The 17,352-nt window shown below is 23.6% G+C and overlaps 1 protein-coding gene across 1 annotated transcript; it reads right to left on the bottom strand.

The window, feature by feature from the left end:
• Positions 1-12,887: 12,887 nt before the first annotated feature.
• Positions 12,888-16,385, bottom strand: LOC145839219 (kelch repeat and BTB domain-containing protein 3-like). Its single transcript, XM_082946824.1, has 2 exons — positions 16,310-16,385; positions 12,888-14,056 (listed from the first exon to the last, which is right to left on the bottom strand). Exons 1-2 carry the CDS (start codon positions 16,383-16,385, stop codon positions 12,888-12,890), a joined length of 1,245 nt encoding a protein of 414 aa, XP_082802950.1.
• Positions 16,386-17,352: the final 967 nt, after the last annotated feature.

Raw genomic sequence — 17,352 nt, 5'->3', positions numbered from 1 at the left:
ACTATTGCTGTAACCTTTAACCCTTATCCTTGGTTGATAACATTTTTTTTACTTGTTAAGATTTTTAATTTACTACTATTTTTTTCCCTTTTGTATTTAACTATGGCTTTAACCCTTCCCTCAGGCCGTTTAGTTTTTATTATTTTTATTCGATATTATTTATTTTTTATCATTGTTTTCAAATTTTATTTTTTTATTTATTACTGTTACCCTTAATAAGCCCTTTCACTTGATGGGTGCATTTTTTGTAAATATTTATTTATACCATTCAAATTTTTTTTTAACATCATGTAAACTTGTTACTTCCGAAAAGTTTACGATCTTTACAAAAGATATTCTTCGTGCAAAATATAGATCTTGGCAAAATATACATTTTGTGCAAGAGCGTCCTTATGCATATTTGACCTGTCCAGACAAGTTATATTTACAGCAAAAAAATTATCGAAATCAAAATAGTACAAAAAAGTAGTATAGGGAAGTCATTTATAAAATAAAGCAAAACTAAAATGCTACAGATAACAAACATGCTTTTATTTGTTAATTTTAAATTTAATCTAAGAAAGTACAAATGAATTAGATAAGCTTAAAACATTTTAAATTATTTAAGCAAAAATACATTATTTTTGACTCCTTTTTATCTTAAAGTATACATTTTACATAGTTCACAGTTTGTAACAGTAACTAATACTTGATGTTTAATGATATATACTGTCTTTTAATGAATTTTTTGTAACAAATTTATTAAACCACGTTTTTTTTTTAGTTTGAAAGTTATTTGTATTATGAGGTCTTCATTAGCTAAATAGGTTCTAAATTCAGATATGGTTTTAATTATAATATTAATTAATTTTATAGTTTGATTAAAAAATACTAGTTCTTACAAGCAGATTGAACCGAGTCGAATATAGGTCAACTGACACAGATGCTTAGCGCCTAAAAGTGCGCAAAATTATGAAATAGACAGAAGAAGAAGCAGCTGACCCCCGAAGATGGAGTGAACAATTATTGAAATTATGTAAAACTTTATATTTTGATATTTAGATATTATCTGCTTTTAACTATTATATAAACACTTATTATAAACGCTTTGAACTTAAAAACTAGTACTATTTAAAAATTTTCTACATTTTGAAAACAAGTATTGAAAAGTTATGCATTTATGTTTATAAAACTATTTAAAAATGTTAAAAGACCACAACAAAAGACTTCAATCAAAGACTATTTGGTGGGAAATGTAACAAAATGTATATTTAGTTGATTATTAAATGACCGCCAGGGGTCGTTAGACGATTGTTTATGAAATTACATAACAACTTTTTAAAATGTTTGATATCGCACTCAGTTTAGCCATAAGACCGTGTGGAGTCACATCAACTTTAAGTCACTAATTGAGTTTAAGAAATTTTTTATGGTTTTAATTTTATAAGATCTTTATATTTATTTGTATGGTTGCATTAAGCTTAGTTTAGCTATCGTTTTGCATGAAAAACAACATATTTTAAGACTCTGTATTACTAGTAAGACCTATTATGTATTTTAGATTGTGACATTTCGACACTAAACTTTTTTAAGAACATTTTCGTTTGTAGAATTTTGTGTTACTTATTGTGTTTATTTTTGCAGTTTTTTTCTACTTATATATTAGTTGCTTTACACTTCTAAATTCTAATTATCACATTAATATTAGTTTTCTAACAAACTCACTTCATAAAATAAATTATATATAATAAATTTTTACATATTTATTATTTACTTCAGTTAACCGTTATGACTTAAGTAAATTCAGTAAAAGCCTCAAAAGCTGAACGCTTAAAGCGTTTAGCACAAAAGAGGGGACTTTTCCCAACTAAAGGCAGTTCCTACTCCAGGCTTAGAACTACACTAATAATATTTACTATTTTTAAAACTGATGCTCAAGAACAATTCTATATTGATTACGCGCATTAGAGATAGAAAAATGCACAAACATTTAACTCTGGATGTTAGTGAGCCAACATCAAAAGTCTAAGTTTGGTCTGGTTGTCTATCTGTGGGAAGATTATCAACTTGACCTTTTCGCTCATACTTTACCTGCAGACGGAGTGACTTTCTTACACACTTGTACATAGAACTCTCTGCAGACAGCTTTATATATTAGTTAAGTTAGACATAGTTATTATAAAATGCTTAAATTTTATAAGTTGTGTGTATTTGTAATGTAAGTGTGTTTAATTGTGTAAGTGGTATATAGCTCACAGTAAAACAATCTATTCTTATATTAAAGATATTTTGGCAATATCTGTAAATGCTAACATACATATTTTGTGTCGATTAAAAGTTATTTAATATCTTTATAATTTAATTAAACCTTTAGAATTTTCTCATAAATTTTTTAAAAAATTGTCATATTATGATACCTTAAATTAAATTTTAAAACTAAGTGAGGTTAATCTTAGTAATAGTCAGTATTAAACAAAATGTTAAAGAAAAACATGCTGTAAAACATAACTATAAAATAAATTAAAACCGACAAACCTTTTTTTTTTTCACTAAAACTTATGCTAAACGTTTATCACAAGTTTTTTTTATATAAAGGATATCAGTTTACTTTCTTGTTAAGTGGTAAGGCTTTCATATCTCATATTACGATACAAATATTAACAAAAAAAAAAATGTTTTAGAACAGATAAAAATACATATCATAAACACTCATAAACTAATAAAATTTTACTTTATAACTTGTCTAACTTACTAATATAAACTTGGTTACTTAGAAACAATATATAGGTTTTTTTCTGGATTAGGGTTATTGAGAGATTTTTTTGGTGGTTTTGTTGGTTTTTAATTTTAAATTTTATACATTAATATCCCTTGTATTAGCATAGGGTAAGCACCTCAATTAAATTAAGCAGAACTAGGGATGAAGCTTGCAAAATTAAATGTTTTGATCAAACACAAAAATCTAAATTAAAAAAATTCTTACTTTAATTGGCGAAACGTCATTAAAGCTAATGTAGTTATGTTTTAAATACATTTTGGAAAAAATAGTAAAACCTATAATACAAAGCAAAAGAACTTTTCTAAAAACTAGTGGAAACCCTGTTTGTCTAATTTAAAATATGTTGAAACAATTAAAAAAAAACTAAAATAGTATAAGGTCACTTATGACAGTTTTGGTCACACAAGACATTTATTGACTTAAAGAGTGACAACCCTGGTAACTTTAGTTATACTCAATTTAAAGCACAACTGGAAAAAAGTCAAGATTTTTAGAAAAAAAGCTAGAAATTATTTTCAAAATGTAAAGAATTAGTTTTTTTGGTTTCGTCTTAATTATTTAATTTGTAATTTATTTTTGTACTAAACTTAGTTTATGTAGCCCAGTATTTTTTGAACTAGTTCTGTAAGTAAAATATAACTGTAGCAGTTACACCACATTTAAAGTTCAGACAACTCCATGGTTGCAAAAAAATATGGAATCAATTTAACTAAAAAATACCTGGATTTAGAAAAAAAAAATTAAACTTAGAACAAAATTTACCAAAATAAACTAAGTTTAAAACTATTTTTATAACCAAAATAACAAAATGTTGATTAAATCATTAAACATCTATTAAAAGCATGAACATTTTTGAACCACTTAATTTCATTTTGTTAAATTTTATAAATTACTAGCTTTACAGTAGTTTTTCAATATTGTTAACTTTTTTTGACAGTTCTTTTTTTGTATAAGTTTAACTTTATACTAAAAAATAACCAAAAAACTAGTTTTTTAAACAAAATGAAATCAAAACTTGAAATCTTGATAAAGTTTACAAAAAATTATGATGCAACCCTTTAACTCAATTTTTTAATTCTCTTTTTAATGAAGGAAAACTGTGACAAATTATGTCAAATTTGGCAAATATTGCAATTATGACAAATATTAGTTCAAATATCTTTTTATAGCATCAATATTTAATTCTTTTGTTATATTCTTATTCACATTCTGAATATTTATAAATTTTAATTTTTCTCTAAACGTATTAAGAATATCTATACACCTGCACATAAGTATTGTGTCTGTTGTTTTTAAATAAGTTTAAAAATTTTAGAGTAGTTTACAAATTTTTTAGAATATATTAAATTAATTCTTTAATCAATATTTGGTAAATAATACAAGGTTTTAAAATAAGTTTTATAAATTTTTTAAATCTAAGATTAAAAAGAACAAGTTAATACTATTTATTTAACAAGTGTATAGTTGTATTATTAATTCATTTTAAGTTTGAAAAAGAAAAGTTTTATATTTTTTATGTTGTGTAGATAGTAAGCCATTAAACGTGTCTCGAAACTACCTATATTCAATTAATATTTAATAAACAGATCAAGCTTATTTCAATTTGGAATTTCAGATTGCATCTTACCTTTAAATTTGCATAGTTAAAACTTAAAAATATTAATCTTTAAAGTCTTTAAAATTTATTTTTTTATTCATTTAAAGAAATTAAAGTTATGTTTATCTTGATAGTGTAAACGAGTGTTAAATTATGTCAAAATCTAACACACTCACCTTAACACAATTCACACGCTATAGTCTACCCCATGAATGATAATTAAAAAGTATGAATTATAGTCGCGTTTAACGACTTAAAAGTGACTTTATATTGTCGTATCAGCTGAATTATAAATTAGGCTAGAATATACGAAGAAATAATAAAATGATGTTTGCGGCATTGAATCATTTACGTGACTTTATAAAAGTAAGTTATGATTAAGCAAAAAACAATAATTGTGTTGTTCAGCTCAATTTAAGTTTATTTTAAACTTAAATAGTAACTAGATAATAATTTCCTTAATGTATTAAATTAGTTAAATATTCAGTTTATTACGTAACTTAATTATGACACATTAAAAGCTGTGCTATTTACTTATACCACTTTGCTAAAAATAATGGCTAACTACAACTAAAACTAATAACTTATAAGTTTAAATATTTTATGTAACCAGCTAACAAAATTCAAATTTCTTATTAAGTTAAGTTGTGAACTTACTTTAATTATATAATAATTAAACTACTACGATAAATAATACCGTATTAGATTTTCTTATATGGTATTATCTAGAAATATTCAGTTATCTTATTAGACTTTTTCACTGTTTACTCTGCCAAAATGAAGTTATTGTAAACAATATATTAGCTTGATAAAATTAATCTTATTTATTATCAAGTAAAAACAGGCTAAATAGTTATCATAAACGGTAAATAGAATTTAGTGTAAAAAATTATAGGTGAACTTCATTGCCTTATTATTTATATTATTTTGTAACCCTTATACTAAAGTTTAAAAGCTAATAAACAAAACTATAACAGATAAATATTTTTATATAATATTTTTACTTGATGTTTTAAAGTTGAAACTATACAATAAGTTTGTAGTACTACTTTTGAGAAAGGAGTATAAATAACTATTTAAATCTTTTATGTTTACATCTTATTTTTAAAATCTATAAAATGCTAGTTTACCAAACTTTCTTACAAATCAGATATATAGTTTATCGACTTTTATACTGACGTTTTTTTTAAGTTTTTATTGGCAAGTGTGTTCTTCAGTAAAACACCGTTATAATACTTAATCACTACCTGTATAAAAAGTAAATTTTTAAAAGAATATATAGACATTTAAATAAGTATGTTTAAAATACTTGCAAAAAAATTTAATACAGTTTAAAAATTTAGAAAAGTTTGACTTTTAACTTAAAATACTGACCAAAATCTGTTAAAGTTTTCTACATTTCGTTAAAAACTACTAATATCTAAATTATTAAATTTGGTCAACATCGGTGTTTTTTAGATAACTGTTATGGAAAAAAAAACAAAACCTTTTAAATCTAGAAATTTAGATTATTTAATTAAAAACCAAAAAAAAATTGTTGAAATAAAATATTTTTTGTAAAAAAAAATACGATTAAGATAAAAGCAATTTTATATTAAACGAAATTGCACATGTTGACGTCATTTAAATTACCATCGCAAACTATGCATCACTGCAATAATATATAAACCTTCTGGTTTTTAAAAATTCAGTCGTCTTCCATCTTTGTGGTCGATCTTTTTATTTTCAACCGAAACTTTTCGGTAATTTATTTTTTTTTTTGGTTATTGGCTCGTAGTAAAATGAATTTTAACTTAATAACATATATATAATACTTTAAGATATAACTAAATTTTGATTAGAAATTTATCATAACATGAATAAAACTGTTTGAACATTAATCATTTGAATATTACCTTTTAAAAATACTGTAACAGAACATAAAACTAGCTTTTTATACAAATAAAAATATTTTTTTGTTTTAATAATATTAGATGTTTTTATTATGAAAATCTAGAATAAATAGTTAAGCATAAACAATTTTTTTCTTAAAACACAAGTAGCTTAAAGTTGTTACTTTTATTTGATTTAGTTATAGCGCTAAAAAGCTTTGCTTAGGTAGCTAAAGTGATTTAAAATAGACGAATAAATTACAGAAAAAAAAATACTTGTATTTTTTTTAAATAGTATCATACTTTTACGTGTAAAAAATGATTTCAAAAAACTTATTTATACAAAATTAAATTAAAATAAAGACAACTATTTTAGTAAAGTTAAACTATTTCAACAATAAACCCGCCTAAATTTTGTTTTTGCCTATAATTCTATAACGAAGTTCGTTTAATGGGATTAAAATAGTACTAACCAGGGACGTATTCAGCTCAAAAAAGTTACGAATCTGCAAAAAAGTAAAATGACGTTTGATGACGTCATAGCGGGAATAGAAACGTTTTAACTACCTTTAATTTTATATGAAAGTGTGAAGTATTGTTAAAAATTAAAAAATAATTGATTGTTGAAGTATAATGAATAACTGTATACAAGGCAATTTGTAGTGCTCTTGACCCCCTATAATTCTTTATGGCTTGCAACTTTTATGATCCTATAAAATCTTTCATTTAAAATAAAAATATTAATTAACAACTTAATTCTAATAGTATTACTGATAGGCTAAAATATATAACTTTGAAAACAGTTTCTCCAATTCAGAAAATATTTGTAAAAATTGTTGCTTTTATTAGAAATGATAAACTTTAGGACTTCAATAAAGAACAAAGAGGATATAAAATAAACAATTTCATAACATAAGATAAAATTCAAAAGTACAATCACTTTAATATTTTCAACAATAATTCATAAAGAAATGAAGAGTACACGTCTATGTAAATGTTATTTCTAACTTTGGTAGCATATTTTTAAAAAATATCATATTTTAAAAAAATGATTTGAACTTTTCAAAACGGTAAAAAGCAACTTGAAGCTTAGTAGAAACTCCTTAAAATAAGATCAACTTGTAAAAAACATAATTTACCCCCCTATAGCCTTAACTTACAGGTGATTTTATTTTTACTTTCACTATTACCCCTTTGGTCAGTAGATTTTTAAACTTATTTTAAATAGTATTTTAGCATTAACTCATTTTTATTCTTTTATCATATATTTGCTTATGGACCTTTTGAGCAAAAACTACCCATTATTAATCTGATTTTTTGTGCAAAAGTGTCTTAGTAAATATTTGGTTGTCTTGCTTACAAAAAATTAAACTTTTAAAATCTCTATGTAAGAACAAACATTTTTTTTGAATACCCATTTCATTCCCTTAACTTGATCAACTTAATTTAGTGCTGAAATGAAAAACATCAAAACAACTAACCATTTGAAATGCTGATATAACAGGATTCTCAGGATTTGATGTTATCTGTATGTGGTAATTGACATCTTTGTAAAGTGAGACTACAAAAGCTGCTACTTTTCAAGTTTCAAATAATATGCCGATTTGTGAAATCTGTAAAAATAATGTGTTTCTGTTAAGCAGTTTTTATTATAAAATTTGTTTTATTCAACGATTGTTGCTCAAACTTACGCCGTTTCCCCTATAAAGGTTCTTTAGAGTTTTTCAAGCAACAATAAAATAACAAGAAGCACACAGATATACGTAGTAAAGTAAGGTAGGCAGTTTTTAATATAAACTTAGTATAATTTCTTAAATTAAGAAAATTTCAAAATATTAGGTGAATGATTCATTTGCATAAAAGTGTTATTTGAAAAAAACAGTTATCTCAATATTTTGTAAAAAAATGCATAAAACGTTGAAAATAAAGCAAAAGTATTTTAAATTAAATATAGTGTTATTAATAGAGAACACAAACTGATTAAAATTATTGGTTAACATATATATAAACTTTATAAACCATACTAATGCATAGTATTTTTTTATTCACTAAAGTAGTATGGCTAAATAATTAATTTATTATTAAAAAAAAAAGGTTTTTCATTTGCTGTTTTAGATGATTAAATTACATATCTATTTTCTATATTCAATAATTTTGCAAGTGAAATTTGATTTTATGAACTCAAATTAAATTTGACCATAAGGTTATATGGGGATTTTTTTACTAAAATGACTATATCTTTAACTTTAAAAGTTTTCAAAATTAATAAAGCTTGGTTACCACTTATACTTTCATCTTAAATGAAAGCATTTGTTAACATTTGTAAAAAGTATTCTTATTCCCTCTATGCCCCTAACTTTTAAAAAGCAGTGGCCATTATTGCAAAAACTCTTGAACTTTTGATTACATCACATATTTTTTCTACAATAGTAAACTGACTGCAATTATTTGGAAAACATCAAAAATGACCAAAAGCATACTAACATAAAATTTTAAAACAAGTGAATTATTTTTTAAGATACTAAGGGCATAGGTGGGGTAAATCACCCTTTTCACTACTTGATTTTATTTTAAAGAGTTTTTTACAAGCTATAATATGCTTTTTACAGATTTCTAAAATTCAAAGTATTTTTTGAGATATAGGCAACCAAAGTCAACCGCAACAGGTTTCTTATGAAAGGCAAAACCTTTTTTTTTTGTTTATTTTTTTTATAAATTTTTTTTTTTTGTTAATTTTTTCAAAATCCCTTCCCAATGAATTTTTTAAATATATCAGAAACATTTCCTAAAAGTTTGAGGTCTATAGCTCAAAAAATGAAGAAGAAGATAGATTTTAAGTGATTTTAAGATATTTGCAGTTTTAGTTTGAGCCTCCCATAAGGTACCTGTTGCGGTCACCAACTTTGATCGCCTAAAACTCAAAAGTTACTTTGAAATGTAGAAATCTGTAAAAAGCAACTTGTAGCTTGTATAAAACTCTTTAAAATAAAATCAAAAGCTGTTTTACCCCCCCCCCTCCCCTATGCCCTTAGAATAAATGAAGATGATTTAGAGCTAATATATATATGCTATTCGTTAACTTTTCAAGATTTAAGATCTACTTTGACAAGTTTCATGGAGTATTACAAAGTCTATTTAATAAGGGCATAGGGGGGGGGGGGGTAAAACACTTTTTTCACAACTTGATTTTATTTTAAAGAGTTTTATACAAGCTACAAGATGCTTTTTACAGATTTCTAAATTTCAAAGTAATTTTTGAGTATTAAGCGATCAAAGTTGGTGACCGCAACAGGTACCTTATGGGGGACGCAAACTAAAACTGCAAATATCTTAAAATCACTTAAAATTTATCTCCTTCTTCAGTTTTTGAACTAGAGACTTCAAACTATCAGGAAATGTTCCTTAATATATTTGAAAAACTTTGTAGGAAGGGATTTTGAAAAAATTAACAAAAAAAAAATTATAACAAAAAAAACTATTTTTTTTGTTTATTTTTTTTATAAATTTTTTTTCAAAATCTATTCTGACAGAATTTTTAAAATATGTCAAGGAACATTTCCTGAAAGTTTGAGGTATTTATCTCAAAAAACCTATAAGGAGATAGAATTTTAGTGGAGTAGTCTTTTTTCGCAGTTTTAGTTTGCGCCTCCTATAAGGAACCTGTTGTAGCCTCCGACTTTGACCGGTCATATATCAAAAGTTATTTTGAATTTCTAAAATCTGTAAAAATCATCTTGTAGCTTAGTTAAAATTAAGTAAAATAAGATAGAAAAATAAAAAAGGCCCTTTACCCCCCTCCCCCCTATGCCCTTAAAATTGAAGGTAAACTGCTAGAGAAAGTTAGAGAAAACAAAACTGTATTTTCTTTGGTGTGAAGAAATTGAGCAAAATAATGTTTTTTACAAACTTATGGGAATCTTTTTATAAAAGTGGCTATATTGTAAAAACTAATTGAGTTAAGTCAAATAAAAAAATAAATTTATAATACTTTATTAATGATTATGTTGTTATTTTGTAAATTATCGGATCATCTTTTATGGCCTTAAGTAACTTTCAATACCATTGCTATTATCATTATTGGTTCTACGTAGGAGCCATAAGAAACCAAAAAAATATCACAAAAATTAACAGAGATTCTCAAACAAAAAGAAAGTATAAACTACTACCCAATTTTTAAGAATATAAAAAAGTTTATTCAACCATTAGATAAACTAATTGATTTTAAGGCCATATGAGGAGGTATGCCATTTTTTTACAAGTTGATCTTATTATATAACGTTTTTAATAAGCTTCAAATTGCTTTTTACGATTTTGAAAATTTCAAAAATTTTTGAGATACGAACAGTTAAATTTTCAAATTTGGGGCTGTATTACAGGTTCATCATGGTTAGGGAAAACTAAAATAGCAAAAACAGATTATTTTATTCAAAATCTATCTGCTTAATTTTTCAAGTAATCTTCTTCAAACTCTAACAGTCTAGTCTTTATACAATAACAAAATGAGTTATGAAAGGTTTTGAAAAATTTTGAGTTAAAATACTTTGTTATTAAAAATAAAAAGATTTTTTATTTTTATTTTTTAAATTTTATTTTTCAAAATTATAAAAATTCCTTAATTACAATTTTTTCATACAAGGAACATTTCCTGAAATTTTGAAGAAGATGGCTTGAAAAATAAAAGAGATAGATTTATAGTGACTTTTCAAAGTTCTGAGAAAATTGACCAAAAAAATTTTGGTCCATACACATTTGTATCAAAAACTTTTTACAAAAATAACAATATATCTTCAGTTGAACTAGATTTTTCAATTCTGTAAAAACTGGATTGTAGTTTGTACTTATAGCTTAAATATAAAAGCCAAAGTTATTTTTTGTACAAAAAAAAAAAGATTTTAAATAGTAAAAAAATGTTTTTTTTGAATGATAGATATTCTTTATCTAATAAATATATAAATTTTACATATTTTTTTTTAAATAAAGGTTTTGATTAATTTTTTTCAATTTCTGGGATTTACAAAATTTCAATTTCAAGGTAATTTTAAGTATGAGAAGTGTAAACACTCCAAACTATAAGCCCTGTTAATAAAGTTGTGTGGCCTGATGGCATGCCGGTCCAAATGACCACATTAAAAACTCTTTGAGTTGAACGTTGCAGGTTTGAAACCCATGGCCAACACATACAAAAAAAAAGAAACACACCATTAACTAGTAAACACTGCTTGAGCAACATTTTAAGTTTTTAATTAATGTTACTAGGAAAAAAGTGAGATAAGTACCCATATTTTTTAATCAAACATGATAAAATGTTTGCTTTTATATCATCACAATTCAAAAACTTGTACCCTGGTGGATTGGGATATTAGTGAAAGATTTAAAAACTTGCAAGGTGTAAACTTCATTATTTTAAAAATAAACTACGTTTAGATTTAATTCATATTAAGAAATAAGAATACAAACAATGTTTTTTTAAATATTACTTTCAATCAAAGCAATTGTTGGTAACAGGAATTCGAATGAAGCCTCTATTGTTATTAGAAATAACTTAAATTGTTGTTATGACCAAAATTCAAAAAAGTGACTTAAATATAAATGCAAAACGAAATTAAAGTAGCAGGTCCGAAATAATGTATTTTGACTAATACTTCGTATAACAATTGTAATTATTAAAAAAATTGAAACGATATTATTTTGTTTTTAATCTTAAAAGTTTTAAATGTGCTTTAACTAAAAATTAAATAATCCATTATTGGGATAAAAGAGTTTTTGTACAGTAAATGCTTAAATTTTGTTCAAAATCTAGGGAAGTGTTATAATTTTCAATCAAAAAGCAGATTTTTCTACTTTTTTAATAATTTGTTCTTAATAAAATAAAAAACAAGGTTGCTATTGTATTGTTTCTAATATTTATTTTGTATTTAAACTACATTAGATAAAAGTTTTTTTTTTGTGAAAGCAATCTTAAACAAGAGTTTTTTAATGTATATACTTAGACTTTTTAAAGATGTTAAAACTAACTAAAGAAGCTTACGATGTTATTTTGTATGATAGCGGTTACAGAAACTTTAAATAAAAAAACTAAAATTTAATTTAAATTAAAACAATGGTTCATAACAACTAAAATTCTTAGTTTCAAAATTTATGTAAAAAATAATTAAAAATATAATTTTATTAGCAAAATATGTTTAAAATTGGTTTATTTATTCAATGCATACATTTAAAAAATCACAATAAATCTAAAAATTTTTTTTATGATAAACAATAAAAATAACACAAAAATTATACGACTAAAAAAGTTTAATATGCCGTAATCTACTATTTGTAAAAATTTTTTATCGTTAAACAATAAAAGCTAAAAAATAAAAGTTTAGAATATTTTCATCGTTTTATAAAACTAAATAAATTAAAAAAATATAATTTTATATATTTTTAGCTATTTATACTGTTAACTTTAAATCTTAACTACTAGAATTATGCAGAAAACTATTAAACTCTTATAATAAAAAAAATTTAATTGTGTTTAATGGACATACCTTTTTTTTAATTTATTACCAAAAAAAATCTTAAACTTGTTCGTTAATAATTTTTTTATAGCTATATAAACGTTTAGGTCGCTATTTATTTTGAGTTTAAATCAATATATTCATTGTACTTTACGAAAGTTTTAATACTGAGGCATTTTAGCACATGAGAAACAAAAAAGAGTATTAGTAGCATCACATGATTCTTCAGACCATTCATCTTTATCAACATCATAACAAACAACTGATGAACGTAATTCTTGAATTATCTTAATTTTATTTCCGATTGACATAGCTCTACTTAAATGTAAATTGTAAGATGGCTTAAGAGCAACAAATTCCTTACAAACATTGTCAAATACTTCACAATTGTTATTACGATAACCAATAACAAACAATTTATGTTTTATAACAACTAAACTGTGATTAATTTGATTGTTTATCATACTGGGCATTCTAGACCATTTATCACCGAATACATCATAAGATTCTACTGTGTTTAAATAATTATCATCATTATCCATTCCACCTGAAACAACAATATTTCCTTGAAAAACTACGGAAGCTGGTAAATCTCTTGATTCATTCATTCTAGAAACTTGTTTCAGGCTTTTATCTTTTGTATTAAATCGCAAACAAGAATTCGTTACTATCACTTCATAATCATCATCATACCAATGTCCACCAACGATAAATAATTCATTCATAAATGCACAAGTACAAAAATGTTTACGTTCATCAACCATATTAGTTACTACAGTCCATTCATTAGTAGCAGGTGAATATTTTTCGACTAATTTTATTAATTTATCAGAATTATCATAACCACCAAATATATAAAGTTCTCTTTTGAAACAAACAGCTTCAAAGTATGCTCTACATTCATTCATTGAAACAAGGTCCTTCGCCTTATTCATGTTACTTCCATCAATTTGTTCTATTTTACTTAATGTTTTATTTGATCTATTGACAAAATTTCCACAAATTAACAAGTCAAAATTACTTTGGTTACAATACCTCTTTGTGTAAAAAATGTTTGACTTGTTTTTAAAGCAGTTTTCGGCTGCCAAATCTTCTTTTAATATGATGACACTTTTACAGTTATCAGTAATTGATGAAATTTTATCTATAATATATTTCAATGCATGCTCTGACAGCAAAGGAAGTCTGACTTTTAGTAACAATTGTTTTGCATATTTGCTACGTTCTTCAATGTTAAATTTCAACCAAGTAATTGATGCATTGAAGATTTCAACTTCTGAGTGAATATTCAACTCAGAACTTGCAAGTATTTTTTCAACAAGACTAAAGTCTAAGTGTAAAAAGTTTTGAGTTTCAATTACCATTGAAAAACAACGTTGAGTATAAAGCAAGGATGACTCAGAAATAGTTGCTAGGTTGTAACATTTAGCTAAACTATAAAATGCAACAACATTTTTAACTCTTAATTTGTCTTGAATGACTTTGCTTATCTTAATAATTGTATCCTCTTTTTGTAGAATCTTATTCAATTCTAAAGCTAAAACTATGTTTTTTTCTTCCATACTTGGAACATCTAAAACAAAATTAATAGGTATAAATATTATCTTTGTAAAATTGCTTAGAATAATTGGTACATTTTAAGACCTAGAAAACTGCATTTTTAACAAAAATATTAACGAATTATTATATCATGCAATTATTTATTTAAATACAAATATTTTTAATTGTTGTTAATAGTTTCAAAAATTATAAAATTCCTTTTTTAAACTAATTATTGTAAGACAGATGTTTTTAATTGTTGTTAATTATTAATATACAAAATATACTGTTCCTTTTTTTAATTAAACATTGTAAGATAGAGTTAGTTTTCTAATTAATTACTGATAGGAAGTATAGTTTGGCAATGTTCATAAAAATTTAATTGAAATTACGAACCGTAAAAGGAAATAAAAATGTAAATTTGTTTCTCTACATAAAACTTTTAATCTCAAATTTGATATCTTTAGGTTTAAAATCAAACTAAGAAAAAAAAATCTTATTTTATAATAAATATAAATCAGCAAATTTTTTAAATTTGATTAAAAAATATTTGTTTTTGTTTTTGAAAGAAAGGTTTTTATTATACTTAGTTTTTATTACTATATACAATTTTCGTGAAACTAGTTAATTGCAAAATAAAACATAACTTTCTTCTAGTCGTTCTAAATACTGCATTTAATTAAAGGGTTTTTTTACTAGGCTGTGTTAAACTTTATTTTTTATTAACTTTCTAGGTCATTTTTACACATTTGTAATCTTTAATTAAATGTATAAAGAGGCAGAATCTTTTTTTTTTATTTATTTTCATTTATATAACTTTTGCTTTGTACTATTTATTTAATTTACTCATATTTTTAAATATGAAAATAAAAAGTTTTTTTAAATCCTAAGATAAAGCAAAGTTAAAAAAAACAGAAAAAGAATTTATTTGGTTAAAAATTAATCATCCTAAATTTTAACAGTTATTTTTATATTATTTTTGTGTATTTTGTTCGGCCCAAGGGCCTGTTGCTCAAAGAACCTTTCGGTTATCGAGTCGCACACCAGGATACAGTTTAGCGTCATGTCCATTACCAAAGATAATTACTTCAAACTATAATTCTACTAAAAATAAAATATTATTTTTTATATATGAAATTCTAAAAAATTTATTTACTTTTCTGTCATAATTTTTTTTTGTCTTTACAGCAGGGTTTTATAAATTAATAGATATTTCCTAAAAACTTGAATTCAATAATTAAAAATAAAGTAAATAAACTGATTTTAAAGAATCTTTTTAAGTATATAAATAGTTTTACAGTAAAAGTATTTAAGTTCAGATGAATATATTAAGTTTAAATTATTATATAATTTTTGTTAAAAATAATTTTTTTCAAAGATCTTATTAATTTTTGTCATAATTTTTTTTATCTTTTAAAGCAGGGTTTTATAAAATAAAAAATGTTTGCTATAAACTTGAATTCAAATCTTTAAAAATAAATGAAATAAACATTTTTCTAATTTATGTTTTATGAACAGTTTTACAGTAAAAGTATTGAAGTTAAGATTGGTATGTTAAATACGTTTAAAGAAAAAAAACTATTTATAAAGAATTTAATTAATAGTTATAAATATTTAAAATTACTTATTATTTTACTTTAAACCTTTTAAAAAAGAGTCAATGCTAATATTAAAAAATAACATTCAGCCCCCATATGCTTTTAATACCTTAAGTTTAACTTATAATTGTATAAGTTCAAATTTTTATTTAGTTTACAGTTATCAAATTTTATTAAAAAATTTTTACACGTCTAACAAATAAAACTAAGTCTTTTTTTTTTTATAAACTAATATAAGCATTTAATTGTTATGTTAATTTAAATATGAATCTACAAAAAACTAAAATTAAAGTAATCGACAACAAAAAAATTGTTAAAACCTTTACCTGTATTGATAAATGTATTGTAAGCTCGTATACTTTTATCATCTAATTGTTTTGTATAAAATTCCTTGCATTTGTTTTTAAAACAATCAACTACTGAATTTCTACAAGTTAGACCAAAACTTGTTGGTTTTTCAGGGTTATCCTCAAGTTTTATTCTGTTACCATCAATGAGCTCCATCTTACTTTCATCTGACATGACTTGATGATATTTTGGTTAACTTGTTATATATAAATCTAAAAAAAGTACGTATATTTTGGCTAACATTAATAGTTAGTTTGTTCCTATTGGAATTCGAAGCAACAAATGCTTTTAACTGTATAGATTAGCTTAAAGAATACTTTAGTTTTGTATCAAAAGTATTTATTAAAAATAATATTTAATTATTTTTGTAGAACATTCAATTTTTACTTTCACTATATTTAAAAATATTACAAACATAACTTGTTGTGTTTTTTATTTTTTATAGAAATACTAAACTTGAGTTAGTTTTTTTTAAAGCTTTCAAAGTTAAGTTTTTTACTTTAATTTTAAACTTTAGGTTAAAACAACTTTTTTAAATTAAGTTGTCAGTTTTTATAGCAATTTAAAATATTTAAGCAAAATACTATGGCTAAATTATTGCTTAGCATTTTTCACCATTATATTTTTTTTCTTTCATATAAAAAATAATAATGTATGTCTGATAAAATCATTGTTATAATAATAAACTTAAAAGTTTAGTAGTTAAGTTTAAAATAGTAAAAAAAAATTAAAAATATACAACTTTTAAGTTTTTTTTATTTAAATATACAGTAAACTTAAATACTAATAATGTTTATACATTTTATAACAAAAATATATCTTTTAAAATATCTTTTTAATAAAACTTTAGTATAAAACTAATAACAGGTTTTAAAAGATAACCCTTCAGTATATACTTCTGCTTTAGAGGGTTAATTTATTTGTAATAATACTGATTAAAAACATTGCTGAAATTGTAAATCTGTTGAGATTAAAAAGAAAAAGTTTTAGATACATTATACAACCATGTTATCTATTTATATATTAAAAAGATATATTTAACTTTTTCAGTTATTTTAATTGACTACTTTAATCTTGTAACAAAAGACAATTTACTAGAATGCCTTTTTGTTTTGTTCAAGCTTATCTTCAGTTTTAGTTA

The sequence above is a fragment of the Thalia democratica genome, chromosome 6 (assembly GCF_965202585.1).
Source record: "Thalia democratica chromosome 6, ktThaDemo2.hap1.1, whole genome shotgun sequence".
NCBI classification, from domain to species: Eukaryota; Metazoa; Chordata; class Thaliacea; order Salpida; family Salpidae; genus Thalia; species Thalia democratica.
This window is presented reverse-complemented; position numbering and strand designations above follow the sequence as displayed.

Bases quoted from the DNA above. Each gene is read 5' to 3' on its own strand.
- LOC145839219 (XM_082946824.1), bottom strand. From the start codon at position 16,385: ATGTCAGATGAAAGTAAGATGGAGCTCATTGATGGTAACAGAATAAAA. The intron at 14,057-16,309 runs GTTTTGGTCTAA...TTTTACACTTAG, and splicing joins TAACCCTGAAAAACCAACAA to ACTTTAGTCTTGTTGAAAAA.